Here is a 26,888-nt window from a genome sequence, read left to right on the forward strand (position 1 = left end):
CCCACCAGGGCGCATGAGCACGGCACGGAGATGGATCACAGAGAGAAATGAAAGTGCCTGCCTGGTGATGGAATGTTGAGGGGCTTGTTGCAGAAGGAGAGGAATCCGGACAGAGGAAATTTGATGCATAAGGTATGCAAAATGCATTATGTGCTGCAATGCTTAAGGGGATTATGTTTGCACACTGCACTGTTTACAATCTGATCCCTGCCTCTATGATGTCACTATGTCAGTAGCTGCAGGTGCTCAGGGGAATTTACAATCTAATCCCTGCCTTTATGTTGGTAACTGTCTGTACTCAAATGAGTTTACAATCTAATTTCTAATGTGGATAACTGTCTGTACTCAGTGGAGCTTACAATCTAATCCCTAGCCTTTATGTTGGTGAATGTCTGTACTTGGGGAAGTTTACAGTCTAATCCTTGCCGCTATGATGTCACTAACTACACAGAGGAGTTCACAATCTAATTCCTGCCCACGATGTCAGTAGCTGTACTCAGGGGAGTTTACAATCTAATCCTTGCCGCCATGATATCACTAACTGTACTCAGGGGAGTTTACAATCTAATTCCTGCGCGCCATGTTAGTAGCTGTACTCAGGAGAGTTTACAGTCTAATCCCTGCCGTCATGATGTCACTAACTGTACTCAGGGAAGTTTACAATCTAATTCCTGTCCGCCATGTTAGTAGCTGTACTCATGGGAGTTTACAATCTAATTCCTGTCCGCCATGTCAATACCTGTAGTCGGAATTTTACAATCTAATCCCCGCCGCTATGATGTCGCTGTGATGTCACTAACTACTCAGAGGAGTTTACAATCTAATCCCTGCTGCAATGTCAGTAGCTGTACTCAGAGAAGTTTACAATGTAATCACTTCTGCCATGTTGTCACTAACTGTACTCAGAGGAATTTACAATCTAATCCCTGCCACTATGATGTCACTAACTCTACTCAGAGGAGCTTACAATCTATTCCCTGCTGCCATGTCAGCAGCTGTACTTAGGGAAGTTTGCAATCGAATCCCTGCCGCCAAGTCAGTAGCTGTCCTCACAAGAGCACTATATGCCGGTTAGAAGACAGTGGAGCAAAGACAAAACAACTATGCGCAGAGAGAAGACAGAGAGCTATGGACCATGAGACAGCTAAAGAGTACACGCAGCAAGCAGACCCAGGAAAATGAGAGAAGTAGATTGGGCAGAAGAAATGGCATCAAATTGGCAAGTATTAACACACCCCACCCCCCTTTCCTTTTCCACCAATTAATTCTGGAGGGGTCATTGTTGCCCTGGAGGGGTCATTATGTATTTATACATATATTGCCCTGGAGGGGTCATTATTATGTATTTATATAGCACTGGCATCTTCTGCAGCACATTACAGAGTACATAGTCATGTCACTGACTGTCCTCAGAGGAGCTCACACTCTAATCCTACCATAGTCCTACCATATTATTATTATGTATTTATATAGCACTGACAATTTCTGCAGCACATTACAAACATGTCACTGACTGCCCTCAGCAGAGCTCACTTTCTGTGACATAATATTGTGTGTGGTGGGGGGCGGCTTGTTGACTGCTGGCCTAGGGCGGTAAAAAGTACAAATCCGGCCCTGCTCATAGGTGCTCACAATCTTATTCACCAGCAGGGCAGTTTCTAGACGAAATTGCACCCAGGGCAATACCCATGTGGAGACAGGTATAGTTTCCCGCAGTATAGGTTAGCCAGGTCTAGTTGCCCCCAGTATAGGTAGCCAGCTATAGGTCCCCCCAGTATAGGTAGCCAGTATAATTGCCCCAGTATAGGTTACATAAGTAGGTGCCCCCATATAGGTTAGATAAGTAGGTGCCCCTAGTATAGGTTAGATAGGTAGGTGCCCCCATATAGGTTAGATAGGTAGGTTCCCCCAGTATAGGTTAGCTAGGTAGTTTCCTCCAGTATAGGTACTAGCCAGTATAGTTGCCCCAGTATAGGTTAGATAGGTAGGTGCCCCCATATAGGTTAGATAGGTAGGTACCCCAGTATAGGTTAGCTAGGTAGGTACTTCCAGCATAGGTAGCCAGTATAGTTGCCCCCATATAGGTTAGATAGGTAAGTGCCCGCAGTATAGGTTAGATAGGTAGGTGACCACAGTATAGGTTAGAAAGGTAGGTGCCCACAGTAAAGGTAAATAGGTAGGTGCCCACAGTATAGGTTAGATAGGTAGGTCCCCGCAGTATAGGTTAGATAATAAGGTGCCTCCAGCATACGTTAGATACGTAGGTTTCCCCAGTATAGGTTAGATAGGTAGGTGCCTCCAGTATAGGTTAGATAGGTAGGTGCCCACAGTATAGGTTAGATAGGTAGGTGCGTAAAGTATAGGTTAGATAGGTATGTGCCCGCAGCATAGGTTAGATAGGTAGGTGCCTCCAGTAAAGGTTAGATAGGTAGGTTCCACCAGTATAGGTTATATAGGTAGGTGCCTGCAAAATAGGTTCGATAGGTAGGGGCCTGCAGTATAGGTTAGATAGGTAGGTTCCCCCAGTATAAGTTAGATAGGTAGGTGCCCGCAGTATAGGTTAGGTAGGTAGATGCCCACAGTATATGTTAGGTAAGTAGGTGCCCCGAGTATAGGTCAGATAGGTAGGTGCCTCCTGTCCTGGCGTCCGTCGCATTGGTAAGACATGCGGTCACGTCATCACAGGGGGTGCTGTTACCAATGTGACAGGCGCCAGGACAGGAAGAAGATTCATGCAGGGATTGAGAAAGGTGAGTTGTAGCGCTATGCCTGCTCTCCCCCACCGCTGTGCCCCGCCACCTGCCACTCTGCCCGGCACTCAGGGTAGTTGCACTGTCCACATGGGCTTGGAAACGGGCCTGTTCCCCAGGGTACTCATAGTGAAATAAGCTTGCCATAGTCCAGGGCCAATTTTTGTGGTAAGCCAATAAACCTACCAGCATGTTTTTTTTATTAATATTTCAGAGGAAACTGGAGTACCGAGAGATAATTGACAGCATCCTGGACAGGATTTAGGGTTGAGGCCCCAGCGTTGCAAGGTGAGAGTGTTAGTCACTTAGCCTTACCAGTAATGGGGTGAGACTAAAATGATTTGGTAGCAGATTAAATCAACGCTGCCATTTTTTCCGCCAACTCAAGTGTGACCCCTGCCTTACTGTCTGAATGCTAAATTGATCCGAATAACATTTCACAGTTAAAGGGGGTCATATTAGTTATTGAAATAACTTGGAATAGACACTAAAATATATTCTGTGCTTTTCTTCACGCTGTCGTAAGTCATTTGCGCAAGACTGTAAATATATGGGAAGATCCTCTTTCTCCTCCATACGCAGATCATGTGTCCTTTGTACAAGCCTCCAGTGCTTTAATATTGACAAACTGAGCAATTGCCCAGGGCCCCAGAGCCCACAACCCCCCCCCCCCCAAGTGGCCCCTTCTTACCATAACCAAGTTATAGTGGCCCAGCCTAGGTGCGGAGCCCAAAGTGATGGAGGCTTTGTGGTACTTTGGGCACCACCATAAGATTCCATGTTAATGAAGTGCCTGCTGTTTGTAGCCATAGTTTGTAAAGCGGGGAGCCCCTGCACCTGATCTTTTATTGGGCCAAATTAACACTTGACATGGGAGCCTAAGGTTGCACCCAGAGTATCACGATGCCCCCAGTACTAGCTATTTGTAGCCGCAGTTTAGAGTTAGGTTTTGCTTATGAGGGGGTCGGTTTGGGTTAGGCATAGGTTGGAGTGGTCGGTTAGGGTTAGGCATAGTTGGGAGGCATCTGTTACAGTTAAGCACAGGTGGGGAGTATGGTTAGGGTTAGGCATAGTGTAAGGGGGTTGTTAGGGCTAGGCATCAGTTGGGGGTTTCTAGTGGTAGGCTTCAGTTGTGATGTGATAGATAGGGTTTGACATTGGTTGGGGTTGGTCGGTTAGGGTAAGGCATTGATAGAGGGAGGGTTCAAGTGAGATTGGGGTCAGTTTAAATAACAGTAGAATTTTAGTACAAATTCTCAATTAGCATGTTGTCAGCATCCTCATGTCCATGGCTTCCCGGCGGGCCACACTGGCGTCACTATCCTTATGATGCAGGTATGTTACGTCACTTCAGTGCATACATGCCTGCTAGGCACCGTGTCACTAATGGAATACGTACACTGCAGAGGAAACAAGCTCAGCCTAGGTAAGTGACAAATTATGATATGCTGTGCAGGGAGAGGGAAATATGGAAATGCCCAAATTTGCACTGGAGGAACGGGGAATGAGGGAGATTTAAGTGGGACTCACAGGCACTTTAGAAAGGGCTCCTGCCGAAAACGTCTTACTTGTTTGCATTATATACTCCAATGGTCTGGTGGGTGGGACCACAGCACAGTCATTTGGCCAATCACTTGATAAGTAGCAGTGACCTATCAGATGTCACTGCTACCGATCGAGTACTATGATTGGCCCAATGACGGTGCCGTGGTTAGGAAATTGGTACCAGTTAGCAAAAAGAACAGCGGGCAACTGTGAGTGGCTGGTCAGGTGTCAGCACCCCTGCGTGCCAAAGCTTCCCCTCTGACTAGCCATTGTGATGGGGGAGGAGGGGTTTGAGTCTGCCAATGCTTGCTTCAGGAAGCAGAAAGTCTAGAACCGCCCTGTATAAAGAACCGAAGTAATGTCTGCCAAAATGTTTGCATTGTTTGTAGCTGATATGGTGAAGGCTTCCTTTTATAAAGTCACTTTTCTCAAAAGTTAGCCTCTGTCAAAGCTATTGTAGGTAGTCACAGATACCCGATAGTGAAATCCTATTCCCAGTGTGGCGACACCTGTATAGATTTCTCATTGGCTGTGACTCACCACTTGCTATTTGCTTTAATAGCGTCTGCAGTGGAATTTTATGCACAGCTGCAGAGAAGGTTGAGGTGAAAGGAAGGCTACACATTTTTCTCAGTTACATTATCACAACAACAAAGTATTTACAATAAGAGGTTCTAATTTTTCCTGTGTGTGGACATGATAGACCCTGTGTTAGGAAAATAGAACATTCTCTGTGCTATAATGGCTCCCTTCAGGATATTTAATAAATTTCCAATTTGCTTATGAACAGTGACTTCATTTTCAAACTACTAAGACTGCATCAGTTGCCATGGAGACGCTGGATAGTTCCCTCTGCGCTAAGAGGCTGTCACCCAGGAGACTCAGCTTCTTAAATTCTGTTTTTCAAGCAGGAGATAAGAAATTCAAAAGTTTTCATGTAAATGTCCTCTTTATCACCTTATTGTGCAACTTGTTTCTTAAATACAAATAAGCTGTTTTGCTTGTTTTTTTTCTTTTTAGTATTTGTTATTCTTCCTTCACAGGCAGTCCTTCGTAGCCGGAATTATGGTTACTTTGATTTGGAGCTTGTTTTAGGCCTTTGGTTTCTTATTAAAAGTATCTTTGTAGTCTTCATGATTTTAGCTTTGTGTACAGAGCAGACGTGTCAAAAATGCTGTCTTGGCTTATTGGAACTACAGTGATACAATGTCCATAAGGTACATCTACATCAAGTCCAGGTGTAATGTTAGCAGAATAGGGTTGTGCAAGATAGTTTACTGAGGTTCAGTCTCTAGTGGCACACTCATCTCCTGGTCTTCTCCTTCTTCTTCTGTAGCCCAGTTTACTGTATATCTGTCTCTACTTTTTCTCCAGTTCCTCTTGCCTTTTCCTAAGCTATTCTTCTGCTAAAGAGGAACCAAAAGATAGTAGCAGGGGAAAAAAATCAATTCATTGCAAAGTGAGAAGTTAAAAAAATAGAAGATAGATCAAGAAATGATTGATACTCGTTGTGCAATTCATTCATGTTGTTTGCGCTAGACTATTATCTTTATTTCTGGCAGACATGAAAAAATGGACAGCATAAACACACCTACTTAGGGCTGATTTGCACTGGGAGCGATTACACTCCGCTTGCCGATCACCAGCAATTGGCAAAGCGCTAGAGCAGTGTTACCCTATGAGAAATCAAAAACATGCTGCTTGTACAATTTTTTTAGTGATTTTTCCTCACAATGGCCTCGATTCTTCAACACTTAGCAAATTTGTTAACAACAGTTTGGTAAAATACCGAATTTGTTAACTTCATTTCAGGATTCATCAAAGTTATCTACAGCTGTTAGCAAACATTCGTTAACGATTCGGTAACGATTCGCTAAAACGGAAGAAAGTACAATTCATGAAAATGAAAGTGGGCGTGGTTAAGAGTTACATTTAGGATTAGTTATCTCCTTCACTGCTCTGTCGTTATTCCTGTTAAGCCCTATTCAGAATGTTGCTATGTAGTGCTCAAAGGACTGCCTTTTACCCACAATTCCATGGGAATCTTATGGCCTTGTGTTAAATTACCGCTGTAAAATGGAAATATCGACACGTTACCGAATGTTTACCGAATTGTTATCGAATTCACACCGAATACCGAAAAACCTTGATGAATACAACTAGAAATCGCTAAACTTCGAATTCGGTAATTTAACAAACTGGAAAAAGTTATCTCAAAGACAATGTTGAATCGAGGCCAATGTTATAGGCTGCTTTTCAACCACAAGACGATCCTGACCATAAGACGCACGTAGGTTTAGAGTACTAAAACCAGGGAGAACAAATATACTACACCTGGTGCTTCCATAGTGCAGAGCAGGGGCGTAGGGCCTGTGGTCACAACGGTCGCCACGGCGACCGGGCCCAGCTCCTGAAGAGGCGGGGGAGGGGCCCGAGGGGGCCCATGTCTTTTTGTGGTGCCCGTGCGGCCCGTGCGCGCTATTGGGAGGGGGAAGCCGCACCCGCGGCGAGGGCAGCCCGAACTCTCCCTCCCTTCCTCTCCCCGGGCCCCCCCCTTCAAATGCAGAGTGCGCGGCGCACGGAAGCGCTGTAGTAGGCTGAACTCACCTCCATCCCTGCGTTCCAAGCGCCGCTGATCTCCTCCCGCTGTATAGATGCTGATACACACTGCTTCCGGCTAAACAGGAAGCAGTGTGTAACAACATCTATACAGAGCGGGAGGAGATCAGCGGCGCAGGGATGGAGGTGAGTTCTGCCTGCTACAGCGCTTCCGTGCGCCGCGCACTCTGCATTTGAAGGGGAGGGGGGGGAGGGGCCCGGGGAGAGGAAGGGAGGGAGAGGTCGGGCTGCCCTCGCCGCGGCTTCCCCCTTCACTATGGGGGGCACCTACCTAATCCTGGGGGGCAGCTACCTACCTAACCTATCCTGGGGGGGCAGCTACCTACCTAACCTATCCTGGGGGGGCAGCTACCTACCTAACCTATCCTGGGGGGGGCAGCTACCTACCTAACATATCCTGGGGGGGCAGCTACCTACCTAACCTATCCTGGGGGGGCAGCTACCTACCTAACCTATCCTGGGGGGCAGCTACCTACCTAATCTATCCTGGGGGGGCAGCTACCTACCTAACCTATCCTGGGGGGCAGCTACCCACCTAACCTATCCTGGGGGGGGGGGGCAGCTACCTACCTAACCTATCCTGGGGGGCAGCTACCTAATCTATCCTGGGGGGCAGCTACCTAATCTATCCTGGGGGGCAGCTACCTAATCTATCCTGGGGGGCAGCTACCTACTCTAATCTATCCTGGGGGGCAGCTACCTACTCTAATCTATCCTGGGGGGCAGCTACCTACTCTAACCTATCCTGGGGGGCAGCTACCTACCTAATCTATCCTGGGGGGGGGGCAGCTACCTACCTAACCTATCCTGAGGGGCAGCTACCCACCTAACCTATCCTGGGGGGGGGGGGGCAGCTACCTACCTAATCTATCCTGGGGGGCAGCTACCTAATCTATCCTGGGGGGCAGCTACCTAATCTATCCTGGGGGGCAGCTACCTAATCTATCCTGGGGGGCAGCTACCTACTTTAATCTATCCTGGGGGGCAGCTACCTACTCTAACCTATCCTGGGGGGCAGCTACCTACTCTAACCTATCCTGGGGGCAGCTACCTAATCTAACCTATCCTGGGGGAAAGCTACCTAATCTATCCTGGGGGGCAGCTACCTAACATATACTGGGGGGCACCTACCTCATCTAACCTATCCTGGGGGGCAGCTACCTAATCTATCCTGGGGGGCAGCTACCTAATCTATCCTGGGGGGCAGCTACCTAACCTATCCTGGGGGGCAGCTACCTACTCTAACCTATCCTGGGGGGCAGCTACGTACTCTAACCTATCCCGGGGGGCAGCTACGTACTCTAACCTATCCCGGGGGGCAGCTACCTACTCTAACCTATTCTGGGGGGCAGCTACCTATTCTATCCTGGGGGCAGCTACCTAATCTAACCTATCCTGGGGGAAAGCTACCTAATCTATCCTGGGGGGCAGCTACCTAACCTATACTGGGGGGCACCTACCTCATCTAACCTATACTGGGGGGCAGCTACCTAATCTAACCTATACTGGGGGGCACCTACCTATCTAACCTGGGGGCACTTACTTGTCTAACCTGTATTCGGGGCACCTAGCTAGCCTATACAGGTGGCAACTATACTGGCTACCTATATTGGAGGCACCTACCTAACTAACCTATACTGGGGGCACCTATTCTGGCTACCTATATTAGAGGCACCCACTAGCTAACCTGTACTGGGGGTACCTATCTATCTAACCTATACCGGCGGCGCCTGCCTATCTAACCTATACTGGGGGCAACTATACTGGCTACCTATGCTGGAGGCACCTACCTGGCTAACCTATACCGGGGGCAACTATACTGGCTTACCTACGCCTGGCTACCTATACTGGGGGGACCTATAGCTGGCTATAGGGATTTGGATATGTGTGTGCGTCGGGTGTTGCCAGGGAAGGGGGGCTGTTGTTGCCGTGGGGGGGCCCACATCCAGATTCCGCATCGGGGCCCAGAGGTTTGTAGCTACGCCACTGGTGCAGAGGCCTCTTGTGGAACTCCCCCAATTATTATGCCCCCCTTGTACCTTATGTCCCTATTGTGTCCCCTTGTACCTTTTGTGTGCCCCTTAGTGTGTCACCTTGTGTCCTTCTCTGCCCACCTTGTGTACTCCTGTGCCCCCTTGTGCCCTGCTCCTCTGTCCCCCTTGGGCCCTCCTCTGTCCCCATGTGGTCTTCTCTGTTCCCCTTGTGTCCTCCTCCCCTCCTGTGCTTCCCCATGCATAGTACTGGTAATCCGGAGCAGAAGCGACAACTAACTTACTTACTGCAGGGCTCCTCTCTCTTACAGCTTCCCCTAGTGCTAGTCACTTGTAATGATGCAATCAAGAGAAGTCAGCGCTAGAGGAAGCCATAAAGGGAGAGAAGACTACACTGATTGCTTGATTTGCATGTTAAAGCGGGATTGTCATCATAAGAATCAAATTTTAACAGCAACTGATCTGAGTGTACTAAGTGATAAAGATGTTAATCCTGCATTCAAAACTTTCAAAACTTTTTCTGCTGTTATGGTTTGGAGTTATCACATACCTTAGTAGCACTGGCCCTTTAATTGCCATTGCCAAACAGTTGCACGCCGGGGGATCTTTTTATCTATAATTAATTCCTCCTCTACCCTTTATTTTCCACTCCTTCTAATGACATAAGACAGTGCACTCCTTAGTATAGACCTCAGTGGGAGTGTCTGAAGGAGGGCGGGTAACAAGTACACAATTAGCAAGAGGAGAAAAAAGAGTGAGAGAGGAAATCATGTCAGGAGGATTAGCTTCATAGATAGGTAACCAAGATGGAAACTGTCTAGAATAGGATTCTCTGCCTTTCCTTTATAAAATTCACAGGAATCATAACATGGAAAGTGCAAAAACATCTGTTACTTAAGTGGAACTAGTATTTATCTACTTATATATGTGTTTTTTTATTACTAGGTTAGCATGGGTGTCACTTGTTCTTTAAGATAATTTTATACTCATCCTTGCTCCCCAGGTGAGCTCAAAGAACTTGCTTGGCAGGCACAAACACAGAAAAAGTGTCCTTGGGGGTTGGGGGTGGCTGTTGGTCATGATCCAAACTTGGCAGGACCACAATCAGCAAATAGCATATGCTAAAGTTTTGGTGTCCACAAAAAGTGACCCAGCTTTTTAATCCCCCCCCCCCCCCCCCCCCCCACACACACACACACACACAGTATCTCCTGGCATTGAATGATTTCCTGTGGTGTGTTTCCAGCTCTGTAGTGCTCAATAACCAATTACAAGCTGTGAAGGCAATGCAACTACTGAAAGAGAATGAGATGACCTGATAATTAACTGAAAGCGACTGCAATTACTGAGATTGAGCAAACCTTTGGTTGCACTAATGGAGGCTAGAAACAGAAAAAGGAGGGCAACTAGAATGGAGCGGCTTTACTGGGATAGGGCAGGACAACCAAGATGGAGGTTTAAGCCAGGATGATAAGGGATAGTCAGGATGGAGAGGGTTTATTCTAGATGAAGTACTGTAGATGAAAGCAGAAAGGCATCAGCTAGAATGGAGATGGTTAAAGAAAGAGAGAGTCAGTCAGGATGGAGACAATTAAAGCACACCTGAAATGACGTGTGCCATGATGAAATACATATGGCAATATATATAGTACTGGATCCACTAAGAAATTATCTAAAGTCCCTTTCTGTTTTCCAGGGCTTTTTATCTATGCCAAAGTTTGTTGAGCAGCTTGTCAAATTCCTGAAAAGCAAATAGAAGCCAAAAAATGTTCTCTGGCTGAGCAAAAGCTTTAGTGCTGGTAAATTCAAGGGTCATTACTAGTGTTGGGCGAACAGTGTTCGCCACTGTTCGGGTTCTGCAGAACATCACCCTGTTCGGGTGATGTTCGAGTTCGACCGAACACCTAATGGTGCTCGGCCAAACCGTTCGGCCACATGGCCGAACTAAGAGTGCATGGCCAAACGTTCCCCGAACGTTCGGCTAGCGCTGTGATTGGCCGAACGGGTCACGTGGTTCGGACCCGAACGCGCTCTGATTGGCCGAACTGTCACGTGGTTCGGGTAAATAAATACCCGAACCACGTCATATCTCCGCCATTTGTCTGTGGGTTTAGCTTTGGGTAGGCAGGCAGGGTAGTTCGCGCTCCAGCCACGCTAGCCAGGGTCCCCCCAGTCATTGTGTTGCTGCTGGGAATAGTAGTACACCGCTCGCTCAGCCACACTATATAGCATTCTGTTTACTGCCACTCTGTGTACCTCGCTCAGCCACACTATATAGCATTCTGTTTACTGCCACTCTGTGTCTGCTGGGAATAGTAGTACACCGCTCGCTCAGCCACACTATATAGCATTCTGTTTACTGCCACTCTGTGTACCTCGCTCAGCCACACTATATAGCATTCTGTTTACTGCCACTCTGTGTCTGCTGGGAATAGTAGTACACCGCTCACCTGCCACTGTATAGCATTGTGCTCTGTGTCGCTGCTGGGAATAGTGGTACACCGCTCACCCGCCACTGTATAGCATTGTGCTCTGTGTCGCTGCTGGGAATAGTGGTACACCGCTCAGCCACACTATATAGCATTCTGTTTACTGTTCTGTGTCTGCTGGGAATAGTAGTACACCGCTCGCTCAGCCACACTATATAGCATTCTGTTTACTGCCACTCTGTGTACCTCGCTCAGCCACACTATATAGCATTCTGTTTACTGCCACTCTGTGTCTGCTGGGAATAGTAGTACACCGCTCACCCGCCACTGTATAGCATTGTGCTCTGTGTCGCTGCTGAGAATAGTGGTACACCGCTCACCCGCCACTGTATAGCATTGTGCTCTGTGTCGCTGCTGGGAATAGTGGTACACCGCTCACCCGCCACTGTATAGCATTGTGCTCTGTGTCGCTGCTGGGAATAGTGGTACACCGCTCAGCCACACTATATAGCATTCTGTTTACTGTTCTGTGTCTGCTGGGAATAGTAGTACACTAGTAGAACAATGACCATCTGTGATGGGTTAGCGTTTCCGGTCCCTGTTTATTGAACCTCTCATCTTTATTACATTTATGACTGCATGGCGGCAAAAAGCATTGCTATATCCGCACGCTATTTGTCCTCATGCAAGGCCTGGGATGTTGTGTCTCAAAAAGCATGGCCTTCTCCTCCTGCGGCTCCTCCTGTTCCCTCACGTGTGCTGCTGCTGCTGCTGCTGCTGGGTTAGCGCTTCCGGTCCCTGTTTATTGAACCTCTCATCTTTATTACATTTATGACTGCATGGCGGCAAAAAGCATTGCTATATCCGCACGCTATTTGTCCTCATGCAAGGCCTGGGATGTTGTGTCTCAAAAAGCGTGGCCTTCTCCTCCTGCGGCTCCTCCTGTTCCATCACGTGTGCTGCTGCTGCTGGGTTAGCGTTTCCGGTCCCTGTTTATTGAACCTCTCATCTTTATTACATTTATGACTGCATGGCGGCAAAAAGCATTGCAATATCCGCACGCTATTTGTCCTCATGCAAGGCCTGGGATGTTGTGTCTCAAAAAGCGTGGCCTTCTCCTCCTGCGCCTCCTCCTGTTCCATCACGTGTTCTGCTGCTTGTGCTGGGTTAGCGTTACCGGTCCCTTTTCCTGGAACCTCTTCTCTGTATTGCATTTATGACTGCATGGCGACAAAAAGCATGTTACCTGTGCAAAGAAACATGACATTTTCCACATTTAAAAGACAGTTTTTCCTTTGAAACTTTACAATCAATTTTCTCAAAAACTATAAGCTCTTTTTCAAATATTTTTTTTCCTCTTGTACCCACTCCCAAGGTGCACATACCCTGCTAATTCGGGGTATGTAGCATGTAAGGAAGCTTTACAAAGCACGAAAGTTCGGGTCCCCATTGACTTCCATTATGTTCGGAGTTCGGCGCGAACACCCGAACATCGCGGCGATGTTCGGCGAACGTTCGCGAACCCGAACATCTAGGTGTTCGCCCAACACTAGTCATTACCTCTATTGCTTTTTTAGGTCAGCAAAGCAGATTTGCCATGGCTGCTGTTCAGTCTTAAAATGAAGCAGTTAAAATGAACATGAAAATATGACACTCAGTTCCATGTTCTATTTACAATTAGTGAAACAAATACAATTAATCAACTCATAAGTTTATTTTCATTTGCTTTAAGGCAGGAAAGGATCAACAATGACGCAGAGGGATGACACTTTCCAATCCTTTTTGCTTATCCACATCTGCCATAGCTCTTCTTTTACCATTCCCTGGGGGGGAGGGACATGGATAATCCCAATGGTCTTAGTGGTGGAGGGTCTCTACCTCCTCGCACTAGTGGTGACATGTCACTTGGGGGAGGTGGAGCCAGTGCCAGCTCTAACTCCACCTCACAACACATGTGCACCAGCATAATATGTCATTACGCGCCCCAGTGTAGTGCCGGAGGGGATCGAAGTGGTCAACTTAGTCTGACACTTCGATCCCAGTAGTGTGTTGCTGTGGGAGACTAAGTCAGATGGTGGAACAGGCAGGGAGAGCCCAGATGGAAGTGCCGGCGTTGATCAATGTGTCGACTAAATCTGACAGTGGATCAGAGAAGATCAGAAAGCAAGATTACATTAGGCAGTGCAAGGAGAGTTAAAGCAGGATTAGGTTTAGCCATGATGGAATGGGTTAAATTAATATTATGTAAACCATCAGGGTGAGAGTTAAGTAAGGAGGGGGAAACAAAATATAAAAAGTAAAGTCCACAAGGGTCAGTCGGGATGTAGACAGTTATAGTGGACCTCTATGTGCTTAATTTACACTACACTTTCAGGTCCACAGCATTGGGTCTTTCATGGGATTGGGGGAATGTTATGTAAGGACATTTTTACAGTAAAAAAATGCATACTTACCTGCCAAGATATTATTTTCTCCTAAGTCCTTATCCTCAGTACTGATGCTGTAGACTTCTAGACTTGATGTCTGGTCTTTCACTGCAGCTCAGTTCCCCATTGTTTGTTCACAGTTGCATGCAGTATTCACAGCATTTTTTAAAAAAATGCAGCCTAGGATTGTTAATTAAAAGTTCTCACTATGGGGGTGTGCATGAGGCTGCAATCACACCGCAGTTAATTTAAAGCAAACTAAAAATAGACAAAAGACATACAGTATGTGATAATTAATTGTATGTGTAGTATAAATTATAAATATAGCTTTCCTGGAGTCTCACATTCTTAATTTCAGTAGCGTGTTCTAACTTCTTGTCAGCATACAGGAAAAAAAGTCTGAAAAAAGCTAATTACCCGGAAACTTACTCTTTTTTTTACCTCTAAGTTAGCCAATAATTTGTATCATCCTGATTCAAAACTTCTTATTTATTTCAATTTAAGGAATGCAATTCTAAGTTGAGATAAAATCAGTATGAGATAAAATCTGATTTATTCAGCTCCCACACAGAGAAATAATACATTATGAACTTGTCAGCACTATCCTGTTACTAGGAGTATTTGCAGCTCCTCCGGCACCGTCCTTATTCCTTCTTCCTCCAACTGATCGCCAGTGGGAACTGAAGAGGAAGTGACAAAGAGACAGCGAAGATTCCACCACAACAGAGCACACAGGGCAGCATCATTTTAATTTATCAGCGTGTGCAATGCAATCGTGTGAAGAGGTTGATTCTGATAAATTGAGACTTGTAGCTGGCCAATAGGTTTGCACACATCTCAGGAGGGAATTTGGTCCACTCCTCTTGCAGATCCTCTTCAAGTCAGTAAGGTTTCGAGTCAGATGTTTGTCATCTCAAACCTTCAGTTTCACAGATTCTCTATTGGATTAAGGTCTGGAGACTGTCAAGGCCACTCCAGGTCTTTCATGTACTTCTTCTTGAACCACTCCTTTGCTGCCTTGGCCATGCGTTTGAGTCATTGTCATGCTCGAAAATCCATCCATGGCCCATTTTTAATTCCCTGGCTGAAGGAAGTGTTCACCCAAAAATTTGATGATATCCATTGTTCCTTCGGTGTTGTGAAAGTGTCCTATCCCCTTAGCAGAAAAACACCCCAAAGACATAATGTGTCTACCTCCAAGTTTGATGGTGAGGATAGTGTTGTTGGGGTCATGGGCAGCATTCCTCCTGCTCCAAACATGGCGAGCTCAATTTTAGTCTCATCTGGCCACAACACTTTCACCCAATTTTCCTGTGGATCATTCATATGTGCATATGTGGCTCTGGATCATTCATATGTGCAAACTGTAGATGGGTCTCTACATGTGTTGTCTTGAGGCAGGGGGCCTTGCAGGCTCTGCAAGATTTAAATCCTCCATGGCATAAATTGTTGCCAATTTTTTTTGTGGTAACTACAGTCCCAGCCTGCTTTGCCACCATTCTCTTTATCATTGCTACTCCATGAGGTGAGCTCTTGCATGGAGCTCTGAACCCAAGGGTGTAGCAATACCCATAGCAGCCATAGCAATTGCTATGGGGCCCTGGAGAATATTGGGCCTAAGTGGTAATTGATGTGCTAATTATTAATTTTCTTGTGTTTCTTCATCCTCTGACTTTACCTCGGTGCCCACAGGCTATTTGCAGTGTAACAGTGTCACAAAATGCATATTGCCCACTCAATTCATATTCTATAGGGTAGGGACACGTAGCATTGCCCATGATTGCCCAAGTCTGAGGGCCCCATCAAAATTCTGCTTTGGTGCCCAGTAATCCCTAGCAATGGCTCTGCCTGGACTGAGGCAGAGGCATTGCTAAAGCTCTCTGTGCTTCAAGCACACAAACAGCTCAGAACATGAATATACATATGCATGTATAAAGATATGTTTGTATACATAGATGCAGATTGGGGATTGAAAAAAAAATCTCTGCATATGTTTGCCTAGAAACAGCTACTGGTTTACTTAAAGAGAACCTGAACTGAAATAAAAAGTAAAAATAACCATACACAGGTCATACTTACCTCCTGTGTAGTCTAATATTCAATGTCGTTTTCCTCTCCTGCATAGCATTTGTCCACTGCGATCAATTACATTTTCCATCCTCCATTTAAAAAATAGCCGTTACCCCATAACAGCTTCCTGTTCAGCACACTGTTAAACTGTAATATCACCCACTTGAGCCATAGGGAAGCATGGACATTACCTTGCACATTCAGTTGTAACTGACAGCTGCTGATATATAACTGACAGCAACTGGTATATTCACTTCTGACAAAATATTGTCAGAACTGGAAGGGATCACTGTAAAAAGAAAATGGTGAGCTTCTGTGTTTAATAAAAAAAATGGTTACTCGCTTCAGGTTCCCTTTAAATCATGGTCTATAAACATCATTCCCTCCCCAAGATGATTATTATTATTTATTGTATTTATAAAGCGCCAACATATTACGCAGCGCTGCACAATAGATACATAGTTTAACATACAAGGTAGAACATACGGAAACTCACAACAAAACAAGATCATGCAAATAATTTGATAACAATACAGTGTCATAGGTCAAAATAGAGACTGTTCGAGTCTACAAGAGGGGTGGTTGTGAGTAAGATTGCATAATCAAGCTGGATACATTAGGGAGGAGGGCCCTGCTAGAGGCTTACAATCTAAAGGATTATTGTAAGGATCAGCATTTATAGCGACATTTGTTGTCATCTGTAAGCAGAAGATTCCTCTTGTCATTCTACACTGCTCCCAGCTTACCTTGTTCTGGAGATTTCACAGGTGACATCACTGGGTACATGAAGACAGGATTCAGACTGACAGCAGTTTGATGGTCTTGTTGAGCACGAATACCCGAAGGCTGAAGCCAAATGGAGCTCATAGCTGGATAAATATGTTGCTCACACACAGTTGGCAGCAAATGGTATGATATAAAAACTAGAACTCTATGTTGCTTTTAAAATCAGTGCTTTAAAAAATCTTTGAAAAATGAATGCCTTAATATTGTTGAGCATCTGAAATTCTAACAGTTTACCTAATAGCTAGTATTGTAATAAAGCAGAGGTGTGATGCAACTCTGTAGTAAACATAGCAATGCCCCTTTTTTTTAATACATGTTGCTGGTAACAAATTCAACACAAGCATTTATTTATAAAATCATTAGTTTTTCCAGTTTCAACATTTGCTATTTTGTATTTGTACTATTTAAGTTAAATTCAAAATTTGAGTATTTACATAACTAAAAAACATCAAATTCTATTTTTATATACATTTTACAAAGCATTACAGTGTTTGGGGGAAATGGAATTGAATGCTTATTACACAGCAATAATAAAAAAAACTCTCTAGCAACAACATTTGCCAGTGAAACAAACAGAGGAACCTAAAAAAATATACCCCATATTTGCTGCTGTATAAGAAACACTTTTTCTCCCTTAAAAATGGGGGAAAAAAGTCCCTATATGTTATACGGCAAAAGCAGGGAATCCATCGACCGGCCGCCATCGGGGATTCCCTGCCTGTGTCCCCAGTATGCCTGGCTTCCCCGCCCCCCCATGTGTCTTCTCACTCCTCCTTGTGTTTCCAGCCACCCTCCCCCGTGCAAGCATACACGTCATCAGAAGCCTTTAACAGGACCCACAGTGGAGGGGACCAGGAGGACAGCAAGGAACCTTTAATACTACAGGGGGCTAGAAGAAGCCCCAGGTAAGTAAAGGCATAGTTTTTACTATTTTCCGAGGAATCAGGCGAATCCACGATTTCCTCGAATATTGGGAAATATTAGGGATTAGTGTATTCAAATCCCGACGCCATTTACCAATAGCCGAATCCGCCGAATCCTGACGCTGCGTCCCCGTCGCATCTGCCGCTCTCCCTCGTCCGTCCCCTCCCGCGCCTCCTCCACTTGCCCCCGGCATAGTTAAAAGTATCCGCTCACCTATACAAAGCGGAGCGAGGAGCGGCAGACCTCACACTGACTTCCTTGTTCCCCTTAGTGACCGGCTTTTACTAACGTGTCATCAGTAAAAATCGGTCTGGCCACTAGGGGGAACAGGGAAGAGAGAGGTCTGCAGCCCTGTGCTCCACAGGTGAGTAGATGCTTATCTATGATATGGGGCGAGCGGAGCAGGCAGCAGGGGGACTCAGGTGCACGAGGCTACCTATACTGAAGGCCCCTATGCCATGCTACCTATACTAAAGGCACATATACCTTGCTACCTATACTGACGGCACATATACCTTAAGCTGTAAGTTTAACAACTGCACAACGTTTGTCTTTTTTTACGTTTTATTTCCAGACTGAAAAAGTCAGAAAAAGACAGGAAATATTGAGAATTATTTACAATTTCTTTTTATATATTTTTTATTCTCTTTCACAAAAAAATCTCCCATTAAAATCCCACAGTTTTCCATATTTTTATCTTTTAAATTTTGGACAAAAACAAGTTATTTTATTTATAATACAATCTCCATCCCCGACTCCTGATTCATTTGCATCTACGTAGCACTCTTGTTAAGTGTCCGTGGTCTTAGAAATAGGAAAAGTACGTATCCTGTCCCTCACAAGGGAATAGCTTTATAGGTTTGGATAGAAATCTCGGTGAATTGCCCAGTCCGGCTTTCTCCTTTATCCAGTTTTTAGCTTTGATTAAATCGTTTGTACTCCTGTCAAGGTAACACATTACTATCATTTTGCAAAATGATTTCATTCTTTGCACAAGACAAACTTCATGTGAATATGAACAGCACAACCCCTCTCTTCAGTGGTTTTCCATTTATCTTTACAAACAACAAAATAAAAGTATTGGACAAAATTGATCAATGTACATTTTTTGCAGCCATTGTACCTGAGATCTAAGAAGAAAAGGATTTTTACTTCCTCCGGCCACTTGTAGTCAGTCTACACCCTCGCCATCCTCTCGGTCACCTCCCATTTTGCCACTGACAGGCCCCCCAAAATCCATGACTTGGCTGAGTTGCGGACTACTGCAAATGCATGGAATCAACACTGCGCACTACCTAATTGCCTGTGCATGTGCAATTTATCAAGACTGTAACTGTGCTTGAGCGAACTCTCTTAGCTACGGGAGAGCTGTTGGGTGTTGAGCATGGCCGGGACCACGCACGCACAGTAATCTGGCCAGAAGTGTTCTGTGTATGCGCTGTTCACTAAGATTGTAACTGTGCTTGTGCAGAACTCTCCCAGCTACGGGAGCGCTGTTGGGTGTTGACCACGCCCTGGACCACGCATGCACAGTAATCTGGCCAGAAGTGTTCTGCACATGCACTGTTCATTAAGACTGTAACTGTGCTTGTGCAGAACTCTCCCAGCTACAGTAGCACTATTAGGTGTAGCACACGGCCGGGACCATGGGTGCAAAGTAGTCTGGTGACCCAGCGGGATTGCGGATTTCACTGGACCACAATAGAGGGGGCTAGAAGGACGGTGAGGGAGCTGACAGATTACAGGGGGCTAGAGGAAGCCCCAGATACATAAAAAATTACCTCCCCCCTCTTTTATCTCAGATTTACTTCAATTAAAAGCCCAACTCCAGTTTTAACAATATTACCTTTCTGCATGAAATGAGGTTTCTGGAGCTGAAAATGTAGATGTGAAAATGTGGTCGTATGTCTCACAGCAGAACAGTGGAGGTTTTGGTTACAATGGCCTTGAGCAAGTTTGGCAACAGTTTAACATTATTTTTTGTATAGGAGCTGAAGCAGTAGGCCACAGACTGATCCGATCAACCACAGAATGGTGCCACGCTGTGGTCTGAGTGTGGTAGTGAGGTTTGCTGAATGCAGTTGTAACTATCCACACATCTAGCAGAAATGTTTTTTGTAACTAACTTACCTGAATTTACCAAGAAACTGTATTAACCTGGGAATATGCATCTGCAATCATACTGATTCACTAACCTATATTCTTCCTGGCACAGACACAATCTCAAGTTCAGATTTATGCCGATATAAGAGTCTGATGCTGTACATAAGGAGCTTTTGGCCCCAGTGCAAGTTTTTAAAGTGGACCCCCAAGCAGTTTATGCAAAAACAGTTAATATGGTACACCAAAACCTGCCAAGTACTGCCATGGTATGAGAGGTAAAAGTGGAGGATGAGGAACAGTTTGTTAATGATTACCACTATTCAAAGCATCTATAGAAGTAACCACCATTACCATGAGAGGGCCAATAAAGAGTGAATACTGCCTTTGAGGGAGTTTTTCCTGGGGCCTCTATGGCCCAAAGGCCCCAGTGTGGTTGCAACCTTTGCATTCCCTATTGCAATGCCACTGGGAAAGGGTTAACAATGCCTTAGTATCATCAGTAAGACGTTATATCCCAGAAGGAGACACATGCATGATGATGTATAAAAGAGAAAGGACTTCTTAGGAGCAGGAGCACCCGACTGATGGCCAGACATTCATGACTGAATGAATACATGGGCTGTATATGCTCTACAGTGCTTAGAGACATATCTATGAAGAGTATTAATGCCATAAAAAGAGTGCTAGTTCTTCAAGCTTTTATAACACAGAGCAAGGCTTAAATAGAGGACCAGAAATACTTTATGGCTTCAGCAAGGGGCTGTTGTATATCAGAAGAAGAATCCAAGCATAGACCATCTTAGTCCGATACGTAAACAGGGCATACATTCATTTAGAGTGTTAATTGCTTCAGGCACTCTCTGCACTGCAACCAATCAAACAGCAGCAAAAACGCTACAGCAAAAACTATATGGCAACTGGTAGCTTATCATTAGATTCACCTTGGGAAATGAGTAAATCAATGCCTCACGGCAAGACAGGGAAGATTAAAAATACCAATTACTGTAAACATTGGTGTTTGCGTTTTTTTATCAGTCAGAGATGATCAGCTATTCTGTTCATCTCATGGTTTCCTCTCTTGTATTTTATAGTGCACTTTAGTGACATTCTTGCTCACATAGACAGCGAGCACCCTTGATGTGTATTGTTAGCCTGCCGATGATAAAAATTGTTTCAGGCAACAGTAAAGCCATGTCTACTGTGTGAAGGCTTCTTATACATTAAACATGATCTAATTAAAGCTAAAATCAAAGTCCTCATGGTTTTCATATGGCCTAATATAAGAGATATTTTAGCTGTCACTATAAACACTGGCACACATTTCCTGTACGTAATGAATTGTAGTGCGGCAGAAAAATGGCTTTGAAGCTGACATTTTCAGTATCAATTAATTTGTAGTTGATTAGTAAAGTCTCAAAAGGAAAATGCAAGATATCAGATAAGCTCCATGGAGAATATAGAGCCACAGTTCAGGTTCTCCCCTCTATACATATTGGATGGGACATGACATCTGCAGGGGCGGGGTCTCCAGGGAGAAACAAGTAAAATGGCAGTGCCTGGTAATTTGGGCGCCACCATTGACCGCAATGCAATATTCAGCTATTGCGTCATCTAGTGTGTAATTAGGGCATTGGAGTTTAGCTATAGTACAGCCGAACTCCGGCTTACAGCATAAGAATTAAAAAGCGGTGCTTTTATCCCACTTAGCCGGGGTAAGTTTGTGATCCAGCTACAACGGGTGCCTGATTGTTTAGGGGTGCTTGGCTTATATAGCTGAGTGCCGGGGGGCGGGGTGGGGTTGGGTGTTACTAGTTAGTGTTAAGTGTGAGTTAGTGTTCAGCATGGGTGGGGGTTAGTGTTAAGCGTAATTAACAGAGAGTTAGGGAATATGATATTTCATGGAATTGTTATGAAGGCAGAAAGTGTTGTGAAAGCAGACTACTTGTTAGAGAAACACTGCATACATTTCAGATTATTGAAAATTCATACCACATGCAAATCGGCCAAAACCTGCCACGTGCCAAACAAGAAAATACAGTGCACATGGCCCACTATTTCAGTTGTTCACTGACCTGGGTCAGGGCATCATTCACACTCCCCCTCCCCCCCCCCCCTCCTGGGTCTGTACTGTATGCAGCAGAAGGGTATATTACTATAATTACATATTGTACTGTCATATATCTACTTAAATTATAGTTCCAAGTATTAAAATTCCAAGTAAGACAATAGGTTTAAATTCTAAGATCAGGACAGATATTCAGACGTTACAGGTAGTATTGGTGTTCTAATTCGTGTTACCAAACTCAGCACACTTCAGCACCACATCGGTACCGCACATTGCTTCACGTGACTTCATACTTCCTCCATTTGGCTTTGAAAGGAGGAAGCATCGTAGTCACGTGAAGCATGCCGTGAAGCGCAAGTTAGTGAACTCCCACTGACTTTGTCCACTTGTTCAGCACTTATATGGCACAGAAGTGTGTTCTTTGGGAGAATTTGGGTCTTCAGAATTCGATAACACGAATCAGAACGCCAATGCTAGTTATAGGCATCAGTCCAGGATAACACGCTTCTCAGGTAAATTCTACACAAACTCGAGCCCTCAATGCTGTTAGATGGCACATACTCAAATATTTTCTTAGTTCGTCTATCATTATCCATTCTGTAGACATATCCAATCCATCTTATTCCCTACGACTTTCTAAATTTACTATATCTTCACTCACTAATATATCACTGAGTTCTTTGTTTTTTTTTTTCCTCTTTCAAAACTATAGTATCCAATATTGGGCCATAACTAGCTTCAAAACCTTTCTTTCAAAAACTCTCTAAATCTTGCTGAGTCAATGTCCACGCTTTACAACCATGCGTTACAACAGTTCTGATGGCATCTTGTAAATTCTTAGCTTGGAAAGCTGAAGCTGGGTATTTAGAACACAACACAGAACCTTCCTACTGCAACAGTCCTTGTTTTCATTCCTCCAGTTAAATGCTGATCTATTTGAATGCATTAATATTCTTATAATACTCTATTTCCAAAAGACAAGACAATTAACATTTAGGCCTCTTGCACACTGCAAGCAAATCAGATTCAGATTCAGATTTTTAATCTGTTTTTACATCCGATTCCGATTCAGATTTTTAATCTTAACTGCATGCTGCGTTTTTTGATCCGTTTTTCTGTTGAATGTATTCAAGGAAAATCGGAAACGGAATCGGAATCGGAAACGGAATCGGAATCGGAAAACGGATTTGCAGTGTGCAGGGAGCCTTATACTGCACTTTTCTCCTGGCAGACTCAAAGAGCTTGAGCTGCAGCCAATAGGGCATGCTCAGTAGGCAGTAGTAGTGTTGGGTAGACTCACCCGAGGACTCCTTACTGCATAGGTGCGGGCCTACTGAACAGGAGGAGCCAAGATTCAAACCCTGGTCTCCTGAGCCAGAGCCCTTAACCATTATACTATCCAGAAGGCCTTTAGCAACTCTCAAATACTTATGGTTTACCACCAGCCTCATTTTATTGGTCTAAGCCTCCAACAATTTTTTGCAGAAGCGTTACAGATAAAGACTAAAGACTGTGCTGTCTTCTTTTAATGCCTAATATGTGGGTTACTGTATATCACAATTCGCAAGGTACAAAGTTTCATGTACCTCAGATATTTAATGGGCAAAATGATTGTTCATGATCTTCTTGTCTGTATAGGTATCCAATGTCTTCTTGACCTCTCAAACAGAAGATGAAAAGCAGTAGAGTGCTGCAGACACTCTTCTAGCTCCATCCTAATACCCCCTTTCCTGGGTTCATTTTCAGAGTATGGCATTGTAACAAACAAAGTTGTCTGCTTCCAGTGGCAGCTTGGGTCCATGCACCTTTCCTCATTGCAATCAGGTACTGTACAGCCTCTTGCCTCCTTATGACCTTAAATGCATGTTATATGACATGCTGAAATAGGACCATAAGGAGATATAAAGCTGTGCAACATGCGGCTGCAGTGACAACAGTAGTAGAACATGGACCCAACCCACTACTGGTAGCACGTAAGGTACCGTTGTCCACTGCACTACTCTGAATATTGGTAGGGGTCTCAGGGACAACCTAAGACTGCTGTCTAAGGGGGTGGTGTACAAAGGACACAAAGGCCACCTAACACTGCAATTGGAGAGGGGAAGGGGGGGGGCAAAGGATATCTAATACTGATATCCGGGGCAAGGAGCACAAAGACTACTGGAAGGGAACATGAGGTGCGCTGGATAGAAAAAAATAATACATACCTGGGGCTTCCTCCAGCCCCCTCTAGGCTGATCTCTCCATAATTTGGCCCTGAAAGTCATCCGGTCTGGAGCGTACTGCGCATGTGTGGGCCGGCCGTGTGTGCTCCCCCATGGATAGAAGCGGGGCAGGGGAGCGCACGCGGTCAGACTGGCCCCAACTGAAACATCTTTGGGGCCAAACTGCGGAGGATCCAGGCGGTGCAGGAGGATAGTGAGGGTGAAATCAGCCTGGAGGGGGCTGGAGGAAGCTCCAGGTATGTATCTTTTTTTATACCACCCCCCCCCCCTTCATTTCAGGTTAGGTACCCTTTAATATCAATATCTTGGGTAGATGAGGGTGGGGGAGGCTCCCTAATACTGGCAACTGGCACCTACAGAAACATCTAGAGTAGTTAGCTCTTTCTAATCACCTGCTCAACAATTAGCTTACTGGCCTCAGGGAAGATTTATTTCCTACAGAGCTCATTCTAGAGTGTTTAAATTCCATTTCAAGTCTCTAAATTGTAAATGCCAAAGCCAATATTTTAAATGAAACAAGTTCCACAGTTGGTGGTAAGAGTGTTTGTGTTTCTCTGACACAATGCTGCTCATCCTGGCTGGCACACATAAACATAAGGAAATAAATATAGAAGAATAATTAAGCAATGTACATCACAGTGTCTGACTCTGCAGATGTCGAAGAAATTACAACTCGTTGTCCATGTTCCCAAAAAAATACAGTATGAGGAGTGATAAAACTGGATGAAATGTATAATTAAAATGAAGACTTTAGAAGCTCTTCATCATGCTTGGCTTTTTAGAAGCCTGTTGACAAGAAAAAAACAGCTGCAAATTTCAGCGCTAAAAACTGTTTTCGAGTAACCAATAAATGGAACAGTTTCCTCTTCTAACCCCAGACTTTCATACTGGTGCTCCATTTTATAAAGATATAGCAGAGTGGAGGCTGGCTGTGGTCATCCTGTTCAGTAACACAGCACCTATTCAGTGAGGAATCCTTAGGCAAGACTGCCTAACACTGCCACTGCCTACTGAGCGTGCCTTTGTGGCTGCAGCTCAAACGCTTTGAGTCTGCCAGGAGAAATGTGTGATATAAATGTTATTTGTCTCTTTGCTGTGTGACTTTACCAATAATAAACTCCAGAATGCGCTTTGGACCCTGGCCCTACATGGATCAGTATTCTCGGCAGATCACTTTGGTTTACTCTGCCAGTGGTCTTTTGAAGTCATTCATGAGAAGAGGGGACTCCGAGAGCCCAAAATAGTGTAGTATGTACTGGAATCATAGAAATGAAGGCGTTAAACTTGCTACTAGAGCTGCTAAACTCGCAGAGGCACTAAACTCGCTACTAGGCTGTATGAGCTGTTTTTTGTACTCCTTTTTATTGCCTGATGAAGTGGGATATGCCTGCGAAATGCGTTGCACTTACCTGGAGCATGTAAATAAATTGTTTGTTGAATTAACAACAGCATCTTGTATCCTACCTTTGGGGAGGTAAGTCCACCAACTAACCCCCCATATTTTAAAGTTTTTATGACCTTTTACACTACTCTGCACAACTGCATCACATATTCAATTTATAAAGTTCTAATCAATGTCTGATCAATTCCAAACAGTTAATCAACAAAAAGTATGATCAGGCAGAACGTAACACTGGTCAATTGTTGTCGAGTAGGGTTATTATTAGTCATAAGGCTTTGTGTTGCTTCAAGCCACACGCTGTTCGATTCTTGGTCACATTCCTGCTAAATTTCAGCTTAGTCTGAATGGTCTATTCATCGCTACTCATAGATCTATTAATGCTTGGAGAGTGACTGACTGCTTACTGAATCTGGTCGCTAATGACCTGTATATGTCTACCCAATCTTCTATCCCAGCCTCAGCTTGATCTTAAAGGGAACTTAAAGTGAGAGGAATACTGATTCTGCCATCTTCATTCCATTATAAACAATGTAGTAACAGCTAGTATTGTTAATAAAAGATAAGGATGTCAGCCTCCATATTCCTCTCACTTCAGATTCCCTTTAACCCATGACCCATCCTTAACATTTGATCTTCACCTTCACCTATACCTAACTCTAACTTAACTAACAGCTCTGATAGCTTTAACCTAGTCCTTGCACTAACCTTCATATGTTCCCTGACCATTTTATATAGAGGTAGTCCCCGACTTACAAACACCCGACTTACGAACACCCGACTTACGAACAACCCGCCAATACGAACGGTATGGATTCTGTGTTTCCATGGGAACAAGTCAAAAAATGTTTTTTCATATCGGACTTGTAGTTTTTGAGAAAATCAATTTTTACAAATTCAAAGAAAAAATGGCTGTATGAGCAGGTACAGAAGGCAGAGGTGGAACAGAGGGGGACACTGGAGGCACACGGGGGCACAGAAGAGGTACAGGGGACAGAAATGGCACTGTGTTCTGACTTAAAGGGGAACTTCAGCCTAAACAAACATACTGTCATTAAGTTACATTATTTATGTTAATTAGAATAGATAGGTAATATAATCTCTTACCCACCCTGTTTTAAAAGAACAGGCAAATGTTTGTGATTCATGGGGGCAGCCATCTTTTTGGTTGAAAGGAGGTGACAGGGAGCATGAGACACAGTTCCAACTGTCCTGTGTCCTGATCACCCCTCCCAGCTGCATGCGCTAGGCTTCAAATGTCAAATTCAGAATGTTAAAAAAAAAAAATTGCACCAAAACAGCAGAACAAGAACAACAACATCAGAAATCCCATCATGCTTTGCACAGCATAAGGGGAAAACTGCCCGGGCAGTTTTCTTCTGTGCAGCTAAAAATGAGACTTGTATAATAGACACAAAGTTCTGATGCTGTGAAACTGTTAAAGAAACACCAAGCCTTTTCAGTTCTATTTTTTAGTCTGGAGGTTCACTTTAAGAACAGATTCAGGTTAAGTCAGTATTTTATTAAACGGTGCACTTCAAAAAACTGCCATTCGC

The 26,888-nt window shown here is 44.5% G+C and overlaps 1 protein-coding gene across 3 annotated transcripts in view; it reads right to left on the reverse strand.

Moving 5' to 3' along the window:
• Nucleotides 1-5,669: 5,669 nt before the first annotated feature.
• Nucleotides 5,670-26,888, reverse strand: part of CACNA1E (calcium voltage-gated channel subunit alpha1 E) — a 396,969-nt gene continuing 375,750 nt past the window's right edge. The window contains exon 46 of one of the 3 annotated variants that reach the window (XM_068239700.1): nt 5,670-5,701. Coding sequence is in view for 1 of the 3 variants with exons in the window: in XM_068239701.1 (XP_068095802.1) it covers nt 18,455-18,481 (27 nt within the window). In the remaining 2 variants the exon portion in view is untranslated. Of the gene's footprint in view, nt 5,702-18,161; nt 18,596-26,888 lie in introns of those variants that run through there. The other 2 variants (XM_068239701.1, XM_068239699.1) reach the window with 2 other exon arrangements.

The sequence above is a fragment of the Hyperolius riggenbachi genome, chromosome 6 (genome assembly GCF_040937935.1).
Source record: "Hyperolius riggenbachi isolate aHypRig1 chromosome 6, aHypRig1.pri, whole genome shotgun sequence".
NCBI lineage: Eukaryota > Metazoa > Chordata > Amphibia > Anura > Hyperoliidae > Hyperolius > Hyperolius riggenbachi.